The 17,913-nt window shown below is 38.3% G+C and overlaps 1 protein-coding gene across 9 annotated transcripts in view; it reads right to left on the bottom strand.

The window, feature by feature from the left end:
- CD44 (CD44 molecule (IN blood group)) overlaps positions 1–17,913 on the bottom strand; it is a 92,588-nt gene that overhangs the window by 22,717 nt on the left and 51,958 nt on the right. Inside the window, exons 6-12 of one of the 9 annotated variants that reach the window (XM_017849675.1) lie at positions 12,670–12,798; positions 11,348–11,473; positions 8,424–8,537; positions 7,837–7,956; positions 5,025–5,153; positions 3,180–3,311; positions 1,214–1,315 (exon numbers count right to left, since the gene is read on the bottom strand). The exons of 1 other annotated variant lie outside the window; for it this stretch is intronic. In XM_017849675.1, coding sequence (XP_017705164.1) covers positions 1,214–1,315; positions 3,180–3,311; positions 5,025–5,153; positions 7,837–7,956; positions 8,424–8,537; positions 11,348–11,473; positions 12,670–12,798 — 852 coding nt within the window. The remainder of the gene's footprint in view (positions 1–1,213; positions 1,316–3,179; positions 3,312–5,024; positions 5,154–7,836; positions 7,957–8,423; positions 8,538–11,347; positions 11,474–12,669; positions 12,799–17,913) is intronic. 7 more of the 9 variants (XM_017849677.1, XM_017849676.1, XM_017849679.1 and 4 more) reach the window with 7 other exon arrangements.

Here is a 17,913-nt window from a genome sequence, read left to right as displayed (position 1 = left end):
TTTTTTTTTTAATTTCACCTGTGTATAGGGATTCTCATCACTGCACCAAGGAAACGCTTGCCTGGGCAAACACAGGGCCCTCAGTGACATATACCAATTTGAGGTTGAACCATTGCCCATATCTAAAATCACTTGGACTGTTTCAAGTTTATTTCTTTTGTGTTCTTTCAAGAAAGGTACTGACCTCTGAGTTGCAGGTACAAAAACTTCATAAAGCACACCCATAAGCCATGCCCACCACCAAACAAATATTACAACCCAGGAGAGAGACAGTCACCAAATCCCAAGCCCAATGTCAGAACAAAAGCCAGACAGTCACCAAATCCCAAGCCCAATGTCAGAACAAAAGCCAACAGGGACATAAAATGGAAATATAAGTCCTTCTTTGGCAAGGGCCATTCATGGGCTTATTTGCATCTCCTTTGATGCTTAACGCTGTGCTATTTACATTGCTGACAATCAATACATGCTTGCTGATTTTTTTCCTTTGTCTAAAGGGCTCATATGAAGGACTCTGCCCATTGTGTGTGGCAAGCAGTAAAATGGGACCTTCTTAATTCTAGATTTCCTTTGTATTCTTCAAAGAAGTTATGAATGACTTTAGGCTGATCTCTAGGACATCCCTGCACATATAGTAGAAATTAAGGCTACTAGAAGTTGAACATTTCTTAGTGATAGAAAGAGATACCAGCAATTTTTTTTTTTTTGTAGTTGTTGTTCCAGGGATCCCGTCACCTTTGTTGATTGTCAATAACATTCCTTGCCTCTCCTCTAAGAACTGATGCGATCTCTAGGATTATCTGGCCCCAAAATGTCTTTTACAATCATGCAAGCAATCCTACCCCTCTTCTGCACTGGCTGGAGGAAAAATGGATATTGAAAGGAAATGGTCAGTTAAAATATAGAGACATCCTGGAAGTGGGCTTGTGTTTCACTGACATAACTACTTAGAGAATGAAAATGGAGTTCAATAGAGTTCTACTTTTTTAAAAACACAAAGTCATTGAATCTGGAAGGCACCAAGAAATGAAGGGAAAATCAGCTTGAGAGACCTCCACAAGAAATATAGACAATGAAGACAGTTTCACACTCTGGGCTGAGGTGAGCCTCATAGCACCATTCCACCACCAAAGTTCTGCATCTTCGCCAATAGGGTGTAAGAGATGAAGCAGGAATACAAGTCAATAAAGAGGCTGAGCATCGTTATTCTTACTCGTTGTCATTGAAAGAGGTCCTGTCCTGTCCAAGTCTTCCACCAAACCTGTGTTTGGATCTGCAGTAGGCTGAAGCGTTGTACTATGACTGGAGTCCATGTCTGAAGGAATCAATGTTAGTGTTAATGCTTGATTTCCCAAACCCACTACCCGAAGGTGGCTTATGGTCTACAACTGATTTTTTAAAATATTCACATCTGGCCAAGAGGAAAGAAAGCACACACTGACTATGTCTCCAGAACTGAGATAGATTATTGTTTCATCAAGAGCACCACAACAAGTAACTGACTTTCCTTGAAGGGCCGAGTTATATGAAAGCTATGATTCGTGTTTGTTTTTGCTGAGTCTGGAAGGACTCTACATGAGCGCATGATGGAACACCCAAAGCTTGCAGAGAGACAGAAACATTGCCTTTTTTATAGAAACATGCAATCTGACACATGGAGAAAAGATAAAGTGTGCTGGCTCAGGTACCATTTTATCCCCTCCCCCTTACCAACCAAAGGGACTTTTAAAAATAGCCCTCTTCCCCCCTTTAGTCTTTTCTCTTCACAGAGTGAAAATGCAAACAAACACAAAATCAGCATTCAATACCACCTAGGTGGAGTTACAGAAAGTATACAGGGGCAAGAAATAAGAAGTAGTGGATGTCATTGAATTATTCTTCCCCAAAACCCAAGTATAAGCGGTCTTTAAAATTTAACTTGTACAATGTTGAGTAGTGCAGAAATTTCACTGAAATACTTGTAAATGTTGTTTTTAATAGTTATCACAGATCTATTCTGCTGAAATAAGAAGTCTTGAGTGAAACAGAGGCCAAACAATTTATAAACCCCATCTATATTGCTGGCTCTCCAATTCAGTCAGAGTCTATCCACACCACTGCCTCTGGGGAGATTTAATCAGTTTCAGTGAAGCACCAGAATACTGGGTACCCACGTCTGCACTGCAACCTTTCAACACTAAATATTCAAGATTCAACACTAAATATTCAACACTAAAATATTCAAGATCTTTGTAGGACAAAAATGTGGTGACTCTACTATCCCAGATTTCAAACAAAAGCAAGTGCTAACCTGAATCAAAACCACAAATGGACATTCTCCCAGAAAAAGTCCCACTTGATGATGGGCTCTAGACTCTTGTTCATCTTCCCTCTTAGAAGTAGAGTCCTTCAAGAGTTATCATACCATTGTGTAGTTGAAGCCAATTGTATTGTCCTTGACATGTTCATTAATTTAATGGAATCTCTTTCTCTTCATCAGTACATAGACTTAATATTGATTCTGAAGATCTTTGCCTGGCTTGGTTTTCCCCCATATCTCAGAGCTCCAGCTCCTCAGAGCTCCAGCTGCCATGTGCAAACTCATGTGTGCTGGGTCTGCCTGTGGTACTTCAGTCACTCAACATAATGGCCCCTGCCTAGCCATTCAAACACATCTTCCTTTGTGAAAAATGGATCTACTCACTTGACATATTCATTCCTTGGCTTTTCTTCTTTCACATTTCTCCTTAAATGAGTCTCCTTCTTAGGAAAACTGCCCCCCACTCCCCACCACCCACTTCCTTTCTCTGACTATCCAGGGTTTTTTAATTTTTCATAAACCAGATCCAATTCACCTTTCTGTGATGCTGTGGTGGGCGGGGAGGGGTTCTCAGAATTTCTTTAGCATTTATTGTTGGCAACATTCATTTCACATCTATTACTTACTGCCTCACACAGATATATTTTGACAATAAATGTTTTATTTTGCCAACTCTCCTGCTAAATTCTTTACTTTCAGCTCGGAACTTCATATTCAGGTGAATATGTGTATCACTCCTACCAAGAAAACTAATTTTTGAAGAACCTCAAGTCCTTCAGGAAAGTAGTTTGGTCTAAACCTAGGGTATATTTCTAGAAAAATAGTCAGCAGTCAATGGATTTCAAAAAACAGAATATATAAAAATCTCAGAGGCTATTACCCATCCTTCTTCCTGCTTGATGACCTCGTCCCATGGGATGTGAGATTGGGTCATAGAAATCAGTCCAGGAACTGTCCTCTGGGCTTGGTGTTGTCCTTCCTTGCATTGGATGGCTGGTAAGAGCTGAGGCTGCTGAGACCATGCAGTTGGAGCAATTGTCAAAGTGTTAATGGACGCTTGGTCAGGGATACACTGATTTTATTGTTTAAAAAGACTTTATTCTCTAGACAAGACAATGAAACCATCTTCCTTGTATAGAGGGCAAGGAAGTTGCATAAACTCAGAATGTTTCAGCAGGTTTGGGTTCACTAATGTTCATTTTCTTCTTAGCAATCAGCATGTGAACTGGAGGACACAAAAGCATTAACAACTCCTGCAGTGCAGAGAGGATGAGTTACAGACATCAAAGGAAGATGAAGGAGTAGTTCTTGACCTGTGCCATGCTGCCACAGTACCCTAACGGCAGAAGTATAAAAGCCCGAGTGCATTATGTTATTCTGAGACAACCATATTCCAGCCGAATGCACATTAGGCTGGAAGTGATCTCAGGAAAGGAATCAGGTAACAGCTTTCCATGCGATCAATATGAAAGTCAATGCCATTTATCTCAAAAGCATGAATGGAATCCGTTAGAAGCACTATCTGACAACGGGATTTATGGCATAAATTACATTTAAGAAAGCAGCACATGCCTTGCTTCATTCTGAGCCAATGAAGAAGTATAGGTAGAAAAGATTGCAACAGCATCCTCTTAGCAACAACCACACCACATAGACAGTCACAGCATCCGTTGCTCTGCCAGGAATTCATTCAGAACTTGCCATGCCCCAGAAGTACATGACGCATTATCTTCTATATTGCAAATAGAAATATGGGAATATTTCTCACTGATACCAAGTAAGGATATGCATAAATGACATATAAGAAAGCAGCACATGCCTTGCTTCATTCTGAGCCAATGAAGAAGTATAGGTAGAAAAGATTGCAACAGCATCCTCTTAGCAACAACCACACCACATAGACAGTCACAGAATCCATTGCTCTGCCAGGAATTCATTCAGAACTTGCCATGCCCCAGAAGTACATGATGCATTATCTTCTATATTGCAAATAGAAGTATGGGAATATTTCTCACTGATACCAAGTGAGAATATGGAATTCACATTCTTTATAAGGCAGGACACATTTCAATACTTATGTCACACAGACAAAAAAATCCTGCATGGGAGCTTGCAGAGCCAAGTTATCTGGTATCACTTAGAGATGATGATAAGACTTGATTCCAATTTCCACAATCTCACAGTTCAAGAATAGAGAAGATGGCTTTTTTATATTCAAGGACAAATTACCAAACAGGCATGGCCAAAAGGCCAAATGACATCAGACAGGTGTCATTTTTCACATAATGTCTGGCTCTATTTCTTCGAACACTAGAGTTCTGACAAAATGCTTTCTCACAAGTCACACTTTGCAGAATCACATTGTAAAGTCTGGACCCATATTCTAGAGTAGATTCCTTTACACGACAAAAGGGGATATTTTATCAGGGCCTCCACTACAATCTCACTAGATAATGCCCAGAACTCGGTGTGAAAGAGACATGTTCAAGGACACGTTCTCTGTGTTTCCTGTTCTTATTCGTAACTGGCTTGTATCCATTCCTGTTCAGGTGACTTGTTATGAGCCTTTAACGTTTGGCTCTGTGTTAACTGCAGCATAATTTATTAAGTAACCTAACATCTTGTGACAATTCCTCCAATGTCCTTTTGTTCAGTGTCCTCAATGCCTACCATTTAACCCAAAAGGAAGTTGCCATCCAAATTTACTTGTTAAACCAACCATTACCAGCTGTTCCTGTTGTCGAATGGGAGTCTTCTCTGGGTGTTTGGAGATATCCCTCATGCCATCTGTTGCCAAACCACTGTTCCTTCTGAGTAGCTGTTTCTTCAGTTGTACTACTAGGAATTGCCTGGACTGTGAGAAGAATATCAGTTGGGAGACATAATTGTCTATTTTCCTTGCCAATAGCTGTCAACATATCTTTCTACTTTAAGGGCAGATACACATGGGAACAGAAGGTAGAAAAGAAAAGCAGCAAGGAAACAGGCCACTGATATTCTGAAAGGGATATCAGAAATAAAATGATCCAAACATTTAATTTTTCAGATGGGAACATTGTGGTCCAAAGAGGTTTTGATTTGTTCAAAACCATAGGACTAAGCAGACTGTAGCTGATGAATTCTCAGAGTTCTATGAGTTATCATTATTTTTATTTTACTGTAGTGTATGGCTTCACATACCCTGTCTTAGAAAACCATTTGAAGAATAACCTCTTCACTCCAGTCATTCTGATGAAAGGAAAATACTGTATAACAACTGACAAGATCAGCACATTAGGAGACCGTCTCAAATGGTGGTCATGTAACCCATAATTGCACACACTGGAAATGCACCAGCAGTGGATTTGCCCAGCAGGAAAGGTGTTGGGATGGCTTGAATGCTATTTCACTAACACATTATGTGGCAATGTTCACATGGTGCCAAAAATTGCTAAAACACTTTTTAACTAAATTAATTCAGTTGTCGAAAACTATCCAAGCCAGTTTGAGGCATTATATAAATAATAGTGTGTGACAGGCTTAAAATTTCAACCATTATTTTAAAAAGGACAAAATCAACAGAATAAAATTCCATCAAGGTGCCTTCAGGAAAAGTCAGAAAGCCACCAACATTTTTAACTATAGCAACTTAAAACAATTTTGTTTTATCAAGAAAATGAGAGTCTATTAACTTGCCAAGTCAGAGTATTTTTTTGCAACTTGTAAAATGGTTGTATTTCATTATCTTAGAAAATGATATGTGTGATTTGGTGACAGCAATGACATTTAAAAAATAAAACAGTTCTCATTTTACCCTTACATTGGCCAAGCCATTATTGGGTTAACTGGTTATCCAGGGGGAGGGGAAAAAAGCCAAAATCTTAAGTTTTACCTACCACTGACTAAATCGCTAATTCCCAACCAATAATGAAGTTGGAAAAACCACTGAATGTAATTACATAAAAAGGAACATTGACCCAAACATAGAATGCCATGTTACTCAAAGTTTAAATAAAAGAAATAAGGAAGTGTACGTGTGTGACTGCATAGAAGGACTCTATACTCCTTCTATCACTACTTTAATGAGTTTTTAAAGTACCCATAACTCTTTATTGTTTTCAGCCTAAATAGGAATGGGTTCACAAAACATATGATTTCTACTGTAAAAGATGAAGGCTGACTTTCTTCTAGCAGTTGTGGTGTTAATTTGATAAAGACCAGAGGTCACCAATCAGATCCCTTTGAGTTTCGCAAATATTCATAAGAGAATTGTTACAGTTGTTGCTGTCTTCTCTTTGTCAAGTTACATTCTGTCTGAATTTTCACCTACCCTCTAGTCCTAATGCCCCCCAAGCACCACCTTTTGACAATAGGCTCATTATTTCCAAGTCTCTAAAGTAGCTTTCTGGTCTTTAAGTACAAACTGTCTAAAACAATTTCTAAGATACACTGTTAGGGCTCTAAGGGACAGGAACGAAATCCTATTCCCAAGAGATGTATGCTTCCTCTGTATTTTCTTTTCCTAGACTTCCTTGTTAACTTAGTCCATAAGCCTTATGCATACATCAGATCTACTGGGGTTTGTAATGGAATATAAGGTCTGCTGGATATATTCAGTACAATGTCTAACCTCTATCCTAGCTGATACCTGAAATTTTCCTTTTGTTGTCTGAAGACACACTTCAAGCCATAGATTCCCAAAGCCCTTTCGTTTTTAAGTGGCTATAGCTCACATTTCCCCATTAGGTGTATTTAGGGCTGTGAGAATGACAGTCAAATCATCATTTTAAAATGCTAAAAGCTGTTTTCCAAAATAAATACTCTTATTCCAAATAAGATAGACATATCTCAGTGGGACAGATAAAAGAAGAAAAGCACTTACTTCTTATGTTTGGGAAGTGAGGGGGTCCCCTATTCTCACAGTCCACTGCTGCAACTTGAAATTGTTTTAGAAAAACTGACAAGTTTTCATAATGGTAGAAATAACAGTAAGAGCATCAAAGCCTTCCCCAAGTTACCTTGGGCTTAAAAACAGAAAAAGCAGCAGTGGTAGAACTCAAATGCAGACCATACGCGCTACCAACTTTGTTCTAAAGAGTACAAGGGACGTCTTTCTACAGAACAGTCAAGGACAGAATGCAAAAAAGAAACTATATTCAAAGATCTTCATAGAAAATAAGGATTCCAAAGATCAATTCACTTGACAAGCTTTCTTTCCAGATTTCACTACTAAGCACCAAAAGAACACACTTTGCCACACATTTCCATAAACACACACAAGTTACCCAAATGGAACCTCTAGGAACTTTTAACACAAAAATTGTATCTAGATCTACTTCTTAAAACATTTTGGTCTTTGGGCAACCTGAAGTAGTATCATTTTCCTTCCAATTTTAAAATTTGTGTGCAAGTTTGGCAGATTTTCAGGCTCTGAGAATAAAAGAAATTACTAAGTGGAAATAGAAGATGTGGCCAATTTCTAAACAAAATCTTCCCTATTGCTGGAATGTCTTCACTAACTCATCTAACCCAGAACTGCCGACCGCCATCTTGCTTACTTGTGCTTGTAGAATGTGGGGTCTCTTCTTCCTCATGATGCTCATGGTGAATGAGGGGAGGATGTGCTTCCTGGTTCCAGTTTCCTTCATGAGCAGTGGTGCCATTTCTGTCTACATCTGCTGTGATGATGGTTAAATACACTGTGACTTGTTATCAATCAACCTTTAATGATTCTGTTCTTCCATTAAAGTGCATGCTATTTAACAAGTCTATGCCAAAGTATTATCTCTGAGCATCCACTCTCAAAAATTTTGAGTGACTTTACCTAATTGGTCTCAAGAGAAAATCAATGGGCTTGGAATTTCTTCATGTTCCCTTATTATTCCACTATGATCAGTTTGTCAAAGGTAGCACCATAAACCCTTCAAACATATTCATTTTATAATGAAGCAACATAAAATATACCCACATGGTATAATTGATAAATGACTCCTAAATGGAATTAAGTATCCTCATGAAAGTCCACTAAGAATTTCTTGATGAGATACTAGCTAAATTTCCCACTGTGTCCCGATGATTGACCTTTGCAGCATCATAGGCTTTGAGGGGAAAAAAAACCTTTCATTAAATATGCATAACCCATTACCAGTCATCCTTGCGGTTGTCTGAAGTAGCACTTCCGAATTTGAATGGCTTGGGTTCCACTGGGTCCAATCCTTGTTCTGTTTTGTGTGGTCAAAAACCCGTGGTGTGGTTGAAACTGTGATAACGATGATTGAAGCAATTAGAAAAATGTTATTTCTTGAGCCTTCGCCACTTGTCTCGCATATAGTCTTGTTTCTGTAGACTATGCAATGAATCATCTATACCAGGTTGTATAGATGGCGGCATGGAAATGGAGGGAAAGCGGAGGGTGCCTTCAGCTTAATTCAGCCATATTGGTAAGCATCTCAGTGTCCTTTGCATTCTGTCATAGAATACCTTGGGGTTCAGAACATGAGATCTTCCAGATAAAACAGTCAAAGAAGCTGCAGCAGTAGGAAGGACAGCTTTGAAAACACCAGCCCTTCACCGAGGATAACCAAAGGCGCCATTTTGCCCATCCATGCAGTCTGTCGTATCCCTCTGCACTTGAAAGCCCAGGGACTTAGTCACTGTGTGCTATTTGTAGATCCTCAGGGTGAAGAGGCAGATAACTGAAAGTTATACCGTGATAATCACTTTATGTTGTTAGTAATTTCAGTGGGGAAATAAATGTCTGAGCAGCCAGAGCTTTCCTATAGATGATTCCGAAAAATATTATCTACCTAGAATAGCCATACGTTTTAGCTGTACATTTCTGAATATTTATCAAACACTATAGCACTCTCATCAAATACAAAATATGTCACGAGCAAGCCATTCATAGCCAATGAAAGAAAATAAGACACCACAGGTAACCAGCCACCATCATAGAAGCACACTGGAAAGAAAGAAGCGTACATCCACCAGCACCCTGATATTGTCACCCAATCTGTTAGGGCTGGAATAGGAGATGCACCTAACAGAAGGATCATGACAAAATCGGAATCAATGTGTTTTGTGGAAAGGTTATTTGCAAATCCATCCTAATTGTTTCAAATTTTATTTTGATACCCAAATAACACAAAACTGTTTTCAGAACTATAATACTGTCAGCTCTATTTTACAAGTTATGAAAATCGAGTTTAGAATCATTAACCACATTCTCAACAAGCATGAAAAGGTGCTTATTATCAAGCAGTTATCGCACCCCTCCAGAAGAAAGAGGGCATCATGTTGAATTATGTCCATAGGTGCTAAGCAGAAAAGTAAACTGAAATTGGAAAATATGCCATAGAGATTTTAAAAATTAAAAACAACAACAGCAACAACAGAAAACACCATGGGAAGATTTTCCCTGAAGCCTGACCATACAATTCATTTGCAGGTAGATATCTTTGGGTTACTCCCCAAGGGAATTTAATTTCTTCAGTATCAAGACCACGTCTTTACTAATGGGCCCACCTGCAAAGCTGGGCCAGGTCCTGAACACAGGAGACAGTGTAATGTAAAACTCCAGTGTTTTTGATTATTTGGTTTTTGTTCTGAAGTTACCAAAAAGAATTTTCTTATTCCATAGATTAAGCTCTGGAGGGGTGCTGGGTCTAAAAAAATCACTTAAAAGTTTAGATAGAAAATTCTAGTTCCTTTTGAGTATTTGTTATATCAATGTTATATATTCAGATGCCTTCAAGGCCTAAGCTATTTTTTTTTCTGGACCCTTTCTTCTCTGTGTGCTGTCCGTTTGAGGATTAAATTGTCCGGTTTTAATGGAATTGATAGAACTTCAGTGAATTGGGGGAGCTCACATAGCACCCCAAAAGCCTTTTTTCTAAGGAAAAGCAGAACTGTGATGGAGTCAGGTTCAGGATTCTCAGCTCTATTCAGCAAAATCTTAAGTCATTACAGGTATGTGTGGACAACTCAGTAATCTGGCAGACTATTAGACCAACCTTTGCATGTTTTTAACTTTTAAGGACATCTTTAAAGCTCAATTTCCATCTCTTTGTTTTCAAAAAGTTTTATAATTGTCAAAAATTTGGATACTATTATGTACCAATAGTCGTTTCATTATTTGCTTTTAATAAGTGGTAATGTCTTGTTAAAGCTAACCTGACATTTGCCCTTCTCTTCAAGGTCTTTGGTGTCCAGCTCATTTGTTAAAACTCTGGATTTGTTCCTTTGACCTTAGTTGGGTTTTAATTAAGATAATTCTTGAGTTCTAGCTCCCATCATTTAAGCCTTAAGGGCCTTCAATTTAGGATCTTCTACAACTTTTTTTTTTTTTTGAGACAGAGTCTCGCTCTGTTGCCCAGGCTAGAGTGCTGGAATGCAGTGGCGCTATCTCCTCCGTGGTTCATGCCATTCTCCTGCCTCAGCCTCCCAAGTAGCTGGGACTACAGGCGCCTGCCACCACGCTGGGCTAATTTTTTGTGTTTCTTAGTAGAGACGGGGTTTCACTGTGTTAGCCAGGATGGTCTCGATCTCCTGACCTCATGATCTGCCTGCCTTGGCCTCCCAGAGTGCTGGTATTACAGGCGTGAGCCACCGCGCCCAGCCTACAAAGTTTAATTAATACCCTCCTAATCACATTCTTCAAGTCTATTGCTCCAACAGACCATGAGATTCTGAAAGGCAAAGGCTCTGGCTTTTTTCATCTTTGTGTTTCCAGCACCTAGCACAGTAAGTACACAATGAATATTTTTTGGACTGTTTTAATGTCATCCTCTGACAAAGTCTAATCATTCAAAGACAATCTGTAGCAGTGGACCTCATTGATAAATAAAACAGGAAGAACCTGAGACATTAGACATTTTATGAGATATTTTCCCCACTTCTCAAAACATTCTATTTCTTCTTCCATAATCTCATCAAGATATAACTAAGGTATGATCACAGGTTCACCTATTTTTCACATTAACTACTTCTCAAGAGAGATACAATTAGGTATCACTCAGATTAATCAATAAGCCTTGCATAAATGGCTGTACTGTAATTGATTATTCTTACTGGTGCTGGAGATAAAATCTTCATCATCATCAATGCCTGATCCAGAAAAACTGAGGTGTCTGTCTCTTTCATCTTCATTTTCTTCATTTGGCTCCCAGCCTGCTGAGATGGTATTTGAAGATGTACCTGTTGTGGTGACTTGCATTAGTGGCTGAGCTGGATGCCAGGCAACCCACTTGCAAAGGAAGAAAATCAGGCACAGAAGGTATAATGGATTTCCCAGATTTTTTTTAAAAAAGTGAGGGAGTTGACTTGCATACCCCAAATTCTTATGTTCTGGTCTCCGAAGCTAACACATAAGTCTCAAAACAAGTGGCTATGATCTTTAAAACTGAATATTCTCTTTAAGAAAGCTAAAATGGGTCTTTAAAGGCCAATGAAAACTCCCCACACTTTCAGATGTGTTTATTATTAACTCATTAAGCATATGCCATTAAAGCCAAGCCGTCAAGAACAGAATGGAAAGGTTTCATAAGTGCCTGTTTTTGTTTTTTGTTTTTTGTTTTTTTTTGTCAAGACACCTTCAGAAAATGTTGGAATCCACACCTATGTCAGTCATTTCATTGTGTTCACAATTTGCTAATTCATTTTTTGTCTTCAAACAGAGATGGAAGCTACACTGCTGTTCCCAACACTACTTCAGCATAGAGCAAAAACGTGGAGCCAATTAACAGAGAAATCATTTTGGCATTATTAGGCAATCAAAGGGGTTAACTAAAGTGAACTGTGGTTGAGATATTGAGAAATTCTTTTCTTTTGAATAAAAAAAGGAGATGAAAACTTCATCTCCTTCTCAGTGGTTACTGTAGACAATGTCTTTTACTAAAACAGGGTTTTCTACATTTTAAATGAGATTCAGGCTATCTTAGGGAATGAGCATTTGTCTTTTCGTATGATTAGTGTCTACCCCAAGAATAGTTCCACTGATGAAGATTTTCTATTATTTTTTCAGATCTAGCTATGCTATTTCCTCATGAAAGTCCAAGACTTTTTATGACTGTGGTAATTTTAGAATATACATGAATAATCTTTCAGAGTCACAATTTTGCTACATCATTAAAAAAAAGCTTATTCCCATTTTATAGTCTCTATATTAACCTTCTCCTGGGCTATACTAATCCATATATTAGAAAGAAGAAATCTGCTTATTGGTGCCATACAAGCAAACAAATAGATACCAGAGATCATGATCCTTCTAAAGTCATAATGAACATTTGTGAGAATAGAAGGAACTTTAGGCTTTAATAACATCCCAGAGGTCAATGAAAATTATTCAAGGCTGTCAAGAAAACATATGCTATGAGACAATAATAACTCATTACCAGCCATTTGTGTTGTTGTGTGAAGATGATTCTTGGACTCTGATGGTAGAAACAACCATGAAAACCAATCCTGGGTTTCTTGCCTCTTGGTTGCTGTCTCAGTTGCTGTAGCACTAGTGCTCATCAAAGCTGTTGTAATCATGATTGAATTGATTGTTGAAAGATTAATTAACAGTTTCTAAGAAATAGCATTGAATATGCTTGTACTCTTTTACTGTTCAAGAGAATCATCTATATTTGATATAGATGGTGAAAAGAATGGGAAAAAGCAAAAAAGTTCCATTTTTTTCAGAGGCTCAAACTGAAGTTTATAGAATGTCAGAGAGGGAAGGATCTTAAATGTCAACTGGTTCATGCTCCTTATCTTAAAGATTTAAAAATTGTGCTGGACAGAGCTTCTGACCTATCTGAAGTCAGAAGTCTAATTAGCAAGAGTGAGGGCTCCAGGAACACATGAGAGCCATCTTCAAATTTTGAAAGTCTATATAATGTAAAAGAGGGATTAAATTTTTTGTCTCTGGATCCAGGAGGCCAAATTAGGATCTGTGGTGAAAATTTCAGGGAGATGAATATTCTTCCAAAGGTTGGATTGGAAAAAACAATAATCTGAACTATCCAACAATGAACTTCTTCATAAAGTATTATGTTTCCCATAGTCAGGAAGATCACTTGGCAGGAAAGTTGTGTAAGAGATTAAATTATTAGAAGTGTTGATTGAACCAGACAATTTAACATCCTTTCCAAATCTGAGAGTTTATGATTCTAAAACCCAGCTCTTCAGAGTCCTAGCTCCTTAATCTTCTATACAATCTTGGGCAACCAATATCATTCTCCAAGAATTTAGAATATGATATTTCTGCCAGCAATAGATACATAATCTTAACAATCCAACACACAGGGAAAATGACATAGAAGTAGAAGATTGAAAAATATGCCTCTCCACTTTTCTCCATTTAGATTCCACATCCTCTCACAACCTTGCCCAAGGTAATTTCTTATGTCAAACTATATTTTGCAAAGCAGAATAGGACATTTTGAGTCTCATTCTTTGAAAATAGGATAATCAATCAGGAAAGACAGACAGATGAAGTGACCCCAATGATCTTGCTAATAAGACCAAAAGCAAGAGTCTTGATTTAAAAATCTCCAAAGACCGCCATTTCTGCAACCAATAATGCACAAAAATGTGTATCAGAAGAATATGAGCTAACAGTAGACAAAAAACTGAGAACGAGTTCAAGCAGAGAGGCTGAAACCATCATCCCCAAACACAAAAGTAAGGTGAGTTAGATTTTTTTTTTCAGCTATCAAGAAAGCCCAAAATGACCTAAGATGAAATACTGCCAAAAGACCTTTCCCTTCACATTCTTTGTCCTATGAAGACAAACATTGTCAACATTTAAAAATAGCATTTTCTTTATTCTGCAATTTCTCTATCCCCCCCTCCCCACCCCTGCATGATCTTAGACATTGTGATATGGCAACAATAACATAACATGAGCACTATTTTCCTCATGATTATTTATAGAAGTAAAGAATATAATTTATCCAATGTCATATAAGGCAAACAAATGTAAAGAATCATTTTTCCATGTTTATTACTCCCCTCTGCAGAAAGACTGCCTAGTTATTTTGGAGTATGGCCATTACCTCCATCAATGAAAGTTAATAAATGAAGGTGTCCTTGCAATCTCCCATTTTTACAGGCTTTGAATCATTCTTCCCCAAAGCTCCTTTATCAATACACTTTGCAGGTATATAGAGCTAAGAGCCACACACCCAGGGAGCTAGTTAGAGGCCTAGATTCTGATATGGAGCAATAGGTCATTTCCTACATTTTACAGTTGAGATTTTAAGTGTTCAAAGAAGGGTTCAGGGCCTACAGTTTGATGACAGAAATCTGCATTTCCTTCTCTTATTATTGGCTGTGAGAATCAGAACAGCAGAAAGGAGAAGCCTGCACTTTCCGGCAGACTTCTTTCTAAAGGACATTTTCTCATTGAATCACACAGTCAATTCATTCATTTGTAGTTTTTCATAATTTCATTCATTCATTCAGAAGTATTCATTCATAGTTTTCCTTCCTCTTATGGAAAAATCATTCTGATTCTACATACACATTGCCAAAAGGAAAACATACAGGACATTTAAGAATATCAGTCATATCCCCAGATCCACAGGCCTTTCTGATATACCAAGTGGTACAAGACCCTATTCTCACTAAGAATGGTGAAGGAGATTTGGCATGATGATGGATGTCCTCTCCCCTAACACTAAAAGATCTGACATTCAGGAGAGCCGATAAGCAAAAGACGAAGCAGTTTACCTGTCATTGCTGTTGTTGTGAGATCCTGAGTCTTAGGCTGTGAATTACCAAACCAGGACCAAATCCAGTTATTTTGTTTCTGTGCTGTTGCGTGGCTGTTTGAGTGCACAGTTGAAGTAACTGGATCAATTATGAAAATATCACTTAGTGATATTCCCTCTATAAATCTTTACTTTCAGTTCTGTATATATATGATGTCTGTATCTATTATTGAATGATAATTAGAAAAGAAAAATCTAGGCTTTGTTTTATCTTTCCAGACTCCTAACATCTCCCACAATCTTAGGACAACATCAGAAATGCAAATTCCGCATGGGTATAAATTTCATGCTACTCATTCTTCAAACTGACCTTCCTGAATTCATGATCAAAGCAAAATCAAGCAGCAACTTAATAACTTGTGAAGGAAAGAAATTTTCTATTTTCTTGATCGGACGACTGAGCCATGAACTGGAGATTTTCGAAGCAGAATTTCGAACGATTGCTTTCATTCATTTATCTTTGGATTATCTTTGAGTTGCTAGAGTGTATTTTTCACATCTGTCTAACATTGTACCCAAGTAGCTTGTGATGACAACTAGCATTTCAAAGCTCCACCCGCATGCATCAGTCTCAGGTCAAACTTCATACTTGAGCAGGAACTTTGCAAAGAAAATGTGTTCAAAGTATAGAAATCAGATAAAGCTTCCTCAGGTATCCATCTATCATTTCTGTTACTTTTATTCTAATTCAATATGTGTTTCTACCAAAACCAGAGTGGCCAAAGTTAGAGAAATTCCACATTTTTCTCAGATTAGAGAAAATATCATCAGTAACATTTTGCAATTTAAAATCTCTCATTTGACTCTCAAGTTTGACTTGAGTCCAGTATGTTTTCTTGTTGAAGTAGAATGGCAAAAACCATCAGGATAAATATCTAATTTAAGCCAGTTGAGATTTTAAAAAACCACTTTAAATTATATATCCCTTTGAAAACCTATGTTATGACCTCCTTCCTCAAAAAAGAGATGCTACATATACACACACTCAAAATTTTGCATATTGTTTCAGATGGTTCTAGAATGCCTTACGGTCTATCATTGAACCTACTGAAGGTCCATGAACCCTAGGTTAAAAACTTTGACTCTACCTATATCAAATGCCAACAGGCATTTGTGCCCCACTGGCACAGTATGTTCTGTCCTCTAAATCAGGCTTGTCCAACCCATACCCTGCGGGCCACATGCAATCCAGGATGGCTTTGAATGTGGCCCAACAAAAATTCATAAACTTTGTTAAAACATTATGAGATTTTTGTGTGTGTGTTATCCCATCAGCTATGGTTAGTGTTAGTACATTTTATGTTTGGCCCAGGACAATTCTTCTTCTTCCAATGTGGCCCAGGGAAGCCAAAAGACTGGACACCCCTGCTGTAAAGGACACATTAGTTCAGAACAGAGAGTAGAGAAATAGGAGCCAATTTTACCCATGAAGCCTCCAGACAAACCTGAGCATCCCCTGGAAAATCCACAGACACCACATTCTCACCTCAGAAACTTTATTAAAGATGCATAGTTCCCACCACCCTCACCCAATAGTACACCAGGAAAAAATAGGACCAGAGGAAACAAACCTACAAGAACAAGATAGAAATAGGTGTTATTTTTGTTTTCCTGAAAGGAGTGGTATGAGGGGAAAATAGAAAAGCCTAGCTAGCAGAATTTCTAATTTTCCCCACCTAAATAGGCCATACCAGATCTGGAAAAAAAAAAAAAAAGAAAGTATTCCTTTGACACCCAGAAGACAAGGAAATACAGTGTTCCAAGGCAAGAGTCAGTTTCCTGAATTAGTTTAGGTTTCTTGATCCCAGAGAGCTCCAGGTCACCAATAGGAAGAGACTGATGACACTCAAGGTAAACAGCCTGCTGGAAGCCTAAAGCTACCCAGATGGGTATTGTTACTAGCTGTCCCTATTGCCACCCACTACAGGCCCTTCAGGAAGGAATGAGCCAGCCGAGCCAAAGACAGCCTTCTTCTATGCTCTTAGCCAGCACTCCTCTTGACCCCTGCACTCCTGCAATGCATGAGGGAGGTTTTGCAATCACTCCCTCTCACTCTGTCCCAGCTCTCAGTTCAACAGTGATAAGGTTTTGCAAATCTCCTCACTGGACTTTAGAAATACGATTCTATTCAGAAGCCTATTGGTGTTGAGTTTTCCTGTCATACCATTATGCTACATTCAAGTTTCCACCAGGTTGTTTGCTTTGGTACCTTTCTTTGCATGAAGTGATCCACTTGGAGCTGCTACTGGTCCCATTGGGTACTACAGTACTTCAGTCACTCTCAGGTTAGCCTTGGACTCATCTGGTAGACTCATTAGTCTCTTTCTTTTTTAGCTGCTGAAGGAAACTTAACTAATTTATCTGGGAAGAGAAAGGCACAATTCATTTCTCAGCCCAAATCCTGAACTATGTTTTAGTTAAGTCTCATAAACACTCTTTTTCCCTGACTTCTAAACTAATAATGTATAGTCTCCATGAAGGTAAGTCCAACTCTGAATTCCTAGCATCCTAGAGCCGTGTCTGGCATGCAGAAGACCTCAAACATTGATTCAATGAATAAATATCTCAGTAATCTTTGCTTCTCTTCAATGTTACTTCCTACCCATGTTTATCCTTGGATCGCAAGCATTCTAATAGGCCTGGTACATAGTAGGTTCTCAAAATACATTTGCTGATTAACTTAGGAAGGGAAGACACAGTTCTTAAGAGATATTCTATGGGGGTTAATAAAATGTGCTAATTGCCTTTTTAAAAACACACATGAAATACTATTTTGTATAGGCTATTAGTGGCTTGAATGTTAGCTATGTATGGTCCCCACAAGTTATGTTTTATCAGGATTTTCTTCTTTGGTGGGAAGTGGTACTTTAGGGTAGA

This window comes from Rhinopithecus bieti, unplaced genomic scaffold (genome assembly GCF_001698545.2).
Source record: "Rhinopithecus bieti isolate Rb0 unplaced genomic scaffold, ASM169854v2 scaffold_32083, whole genome shotgun sequence".
In the NCBI taxonomy this organism is placed as follows: Eukaryota; Metazoa; Chordata; class Mammalia; order Primates; family Cercopithecidae; genus Rhinopithecus; species Rhinopithecus bieti.
Note: the sequence above shows the minus strand (reverse complement) of the source record. Positions and strands in the feature narration are given on the sequence as shown.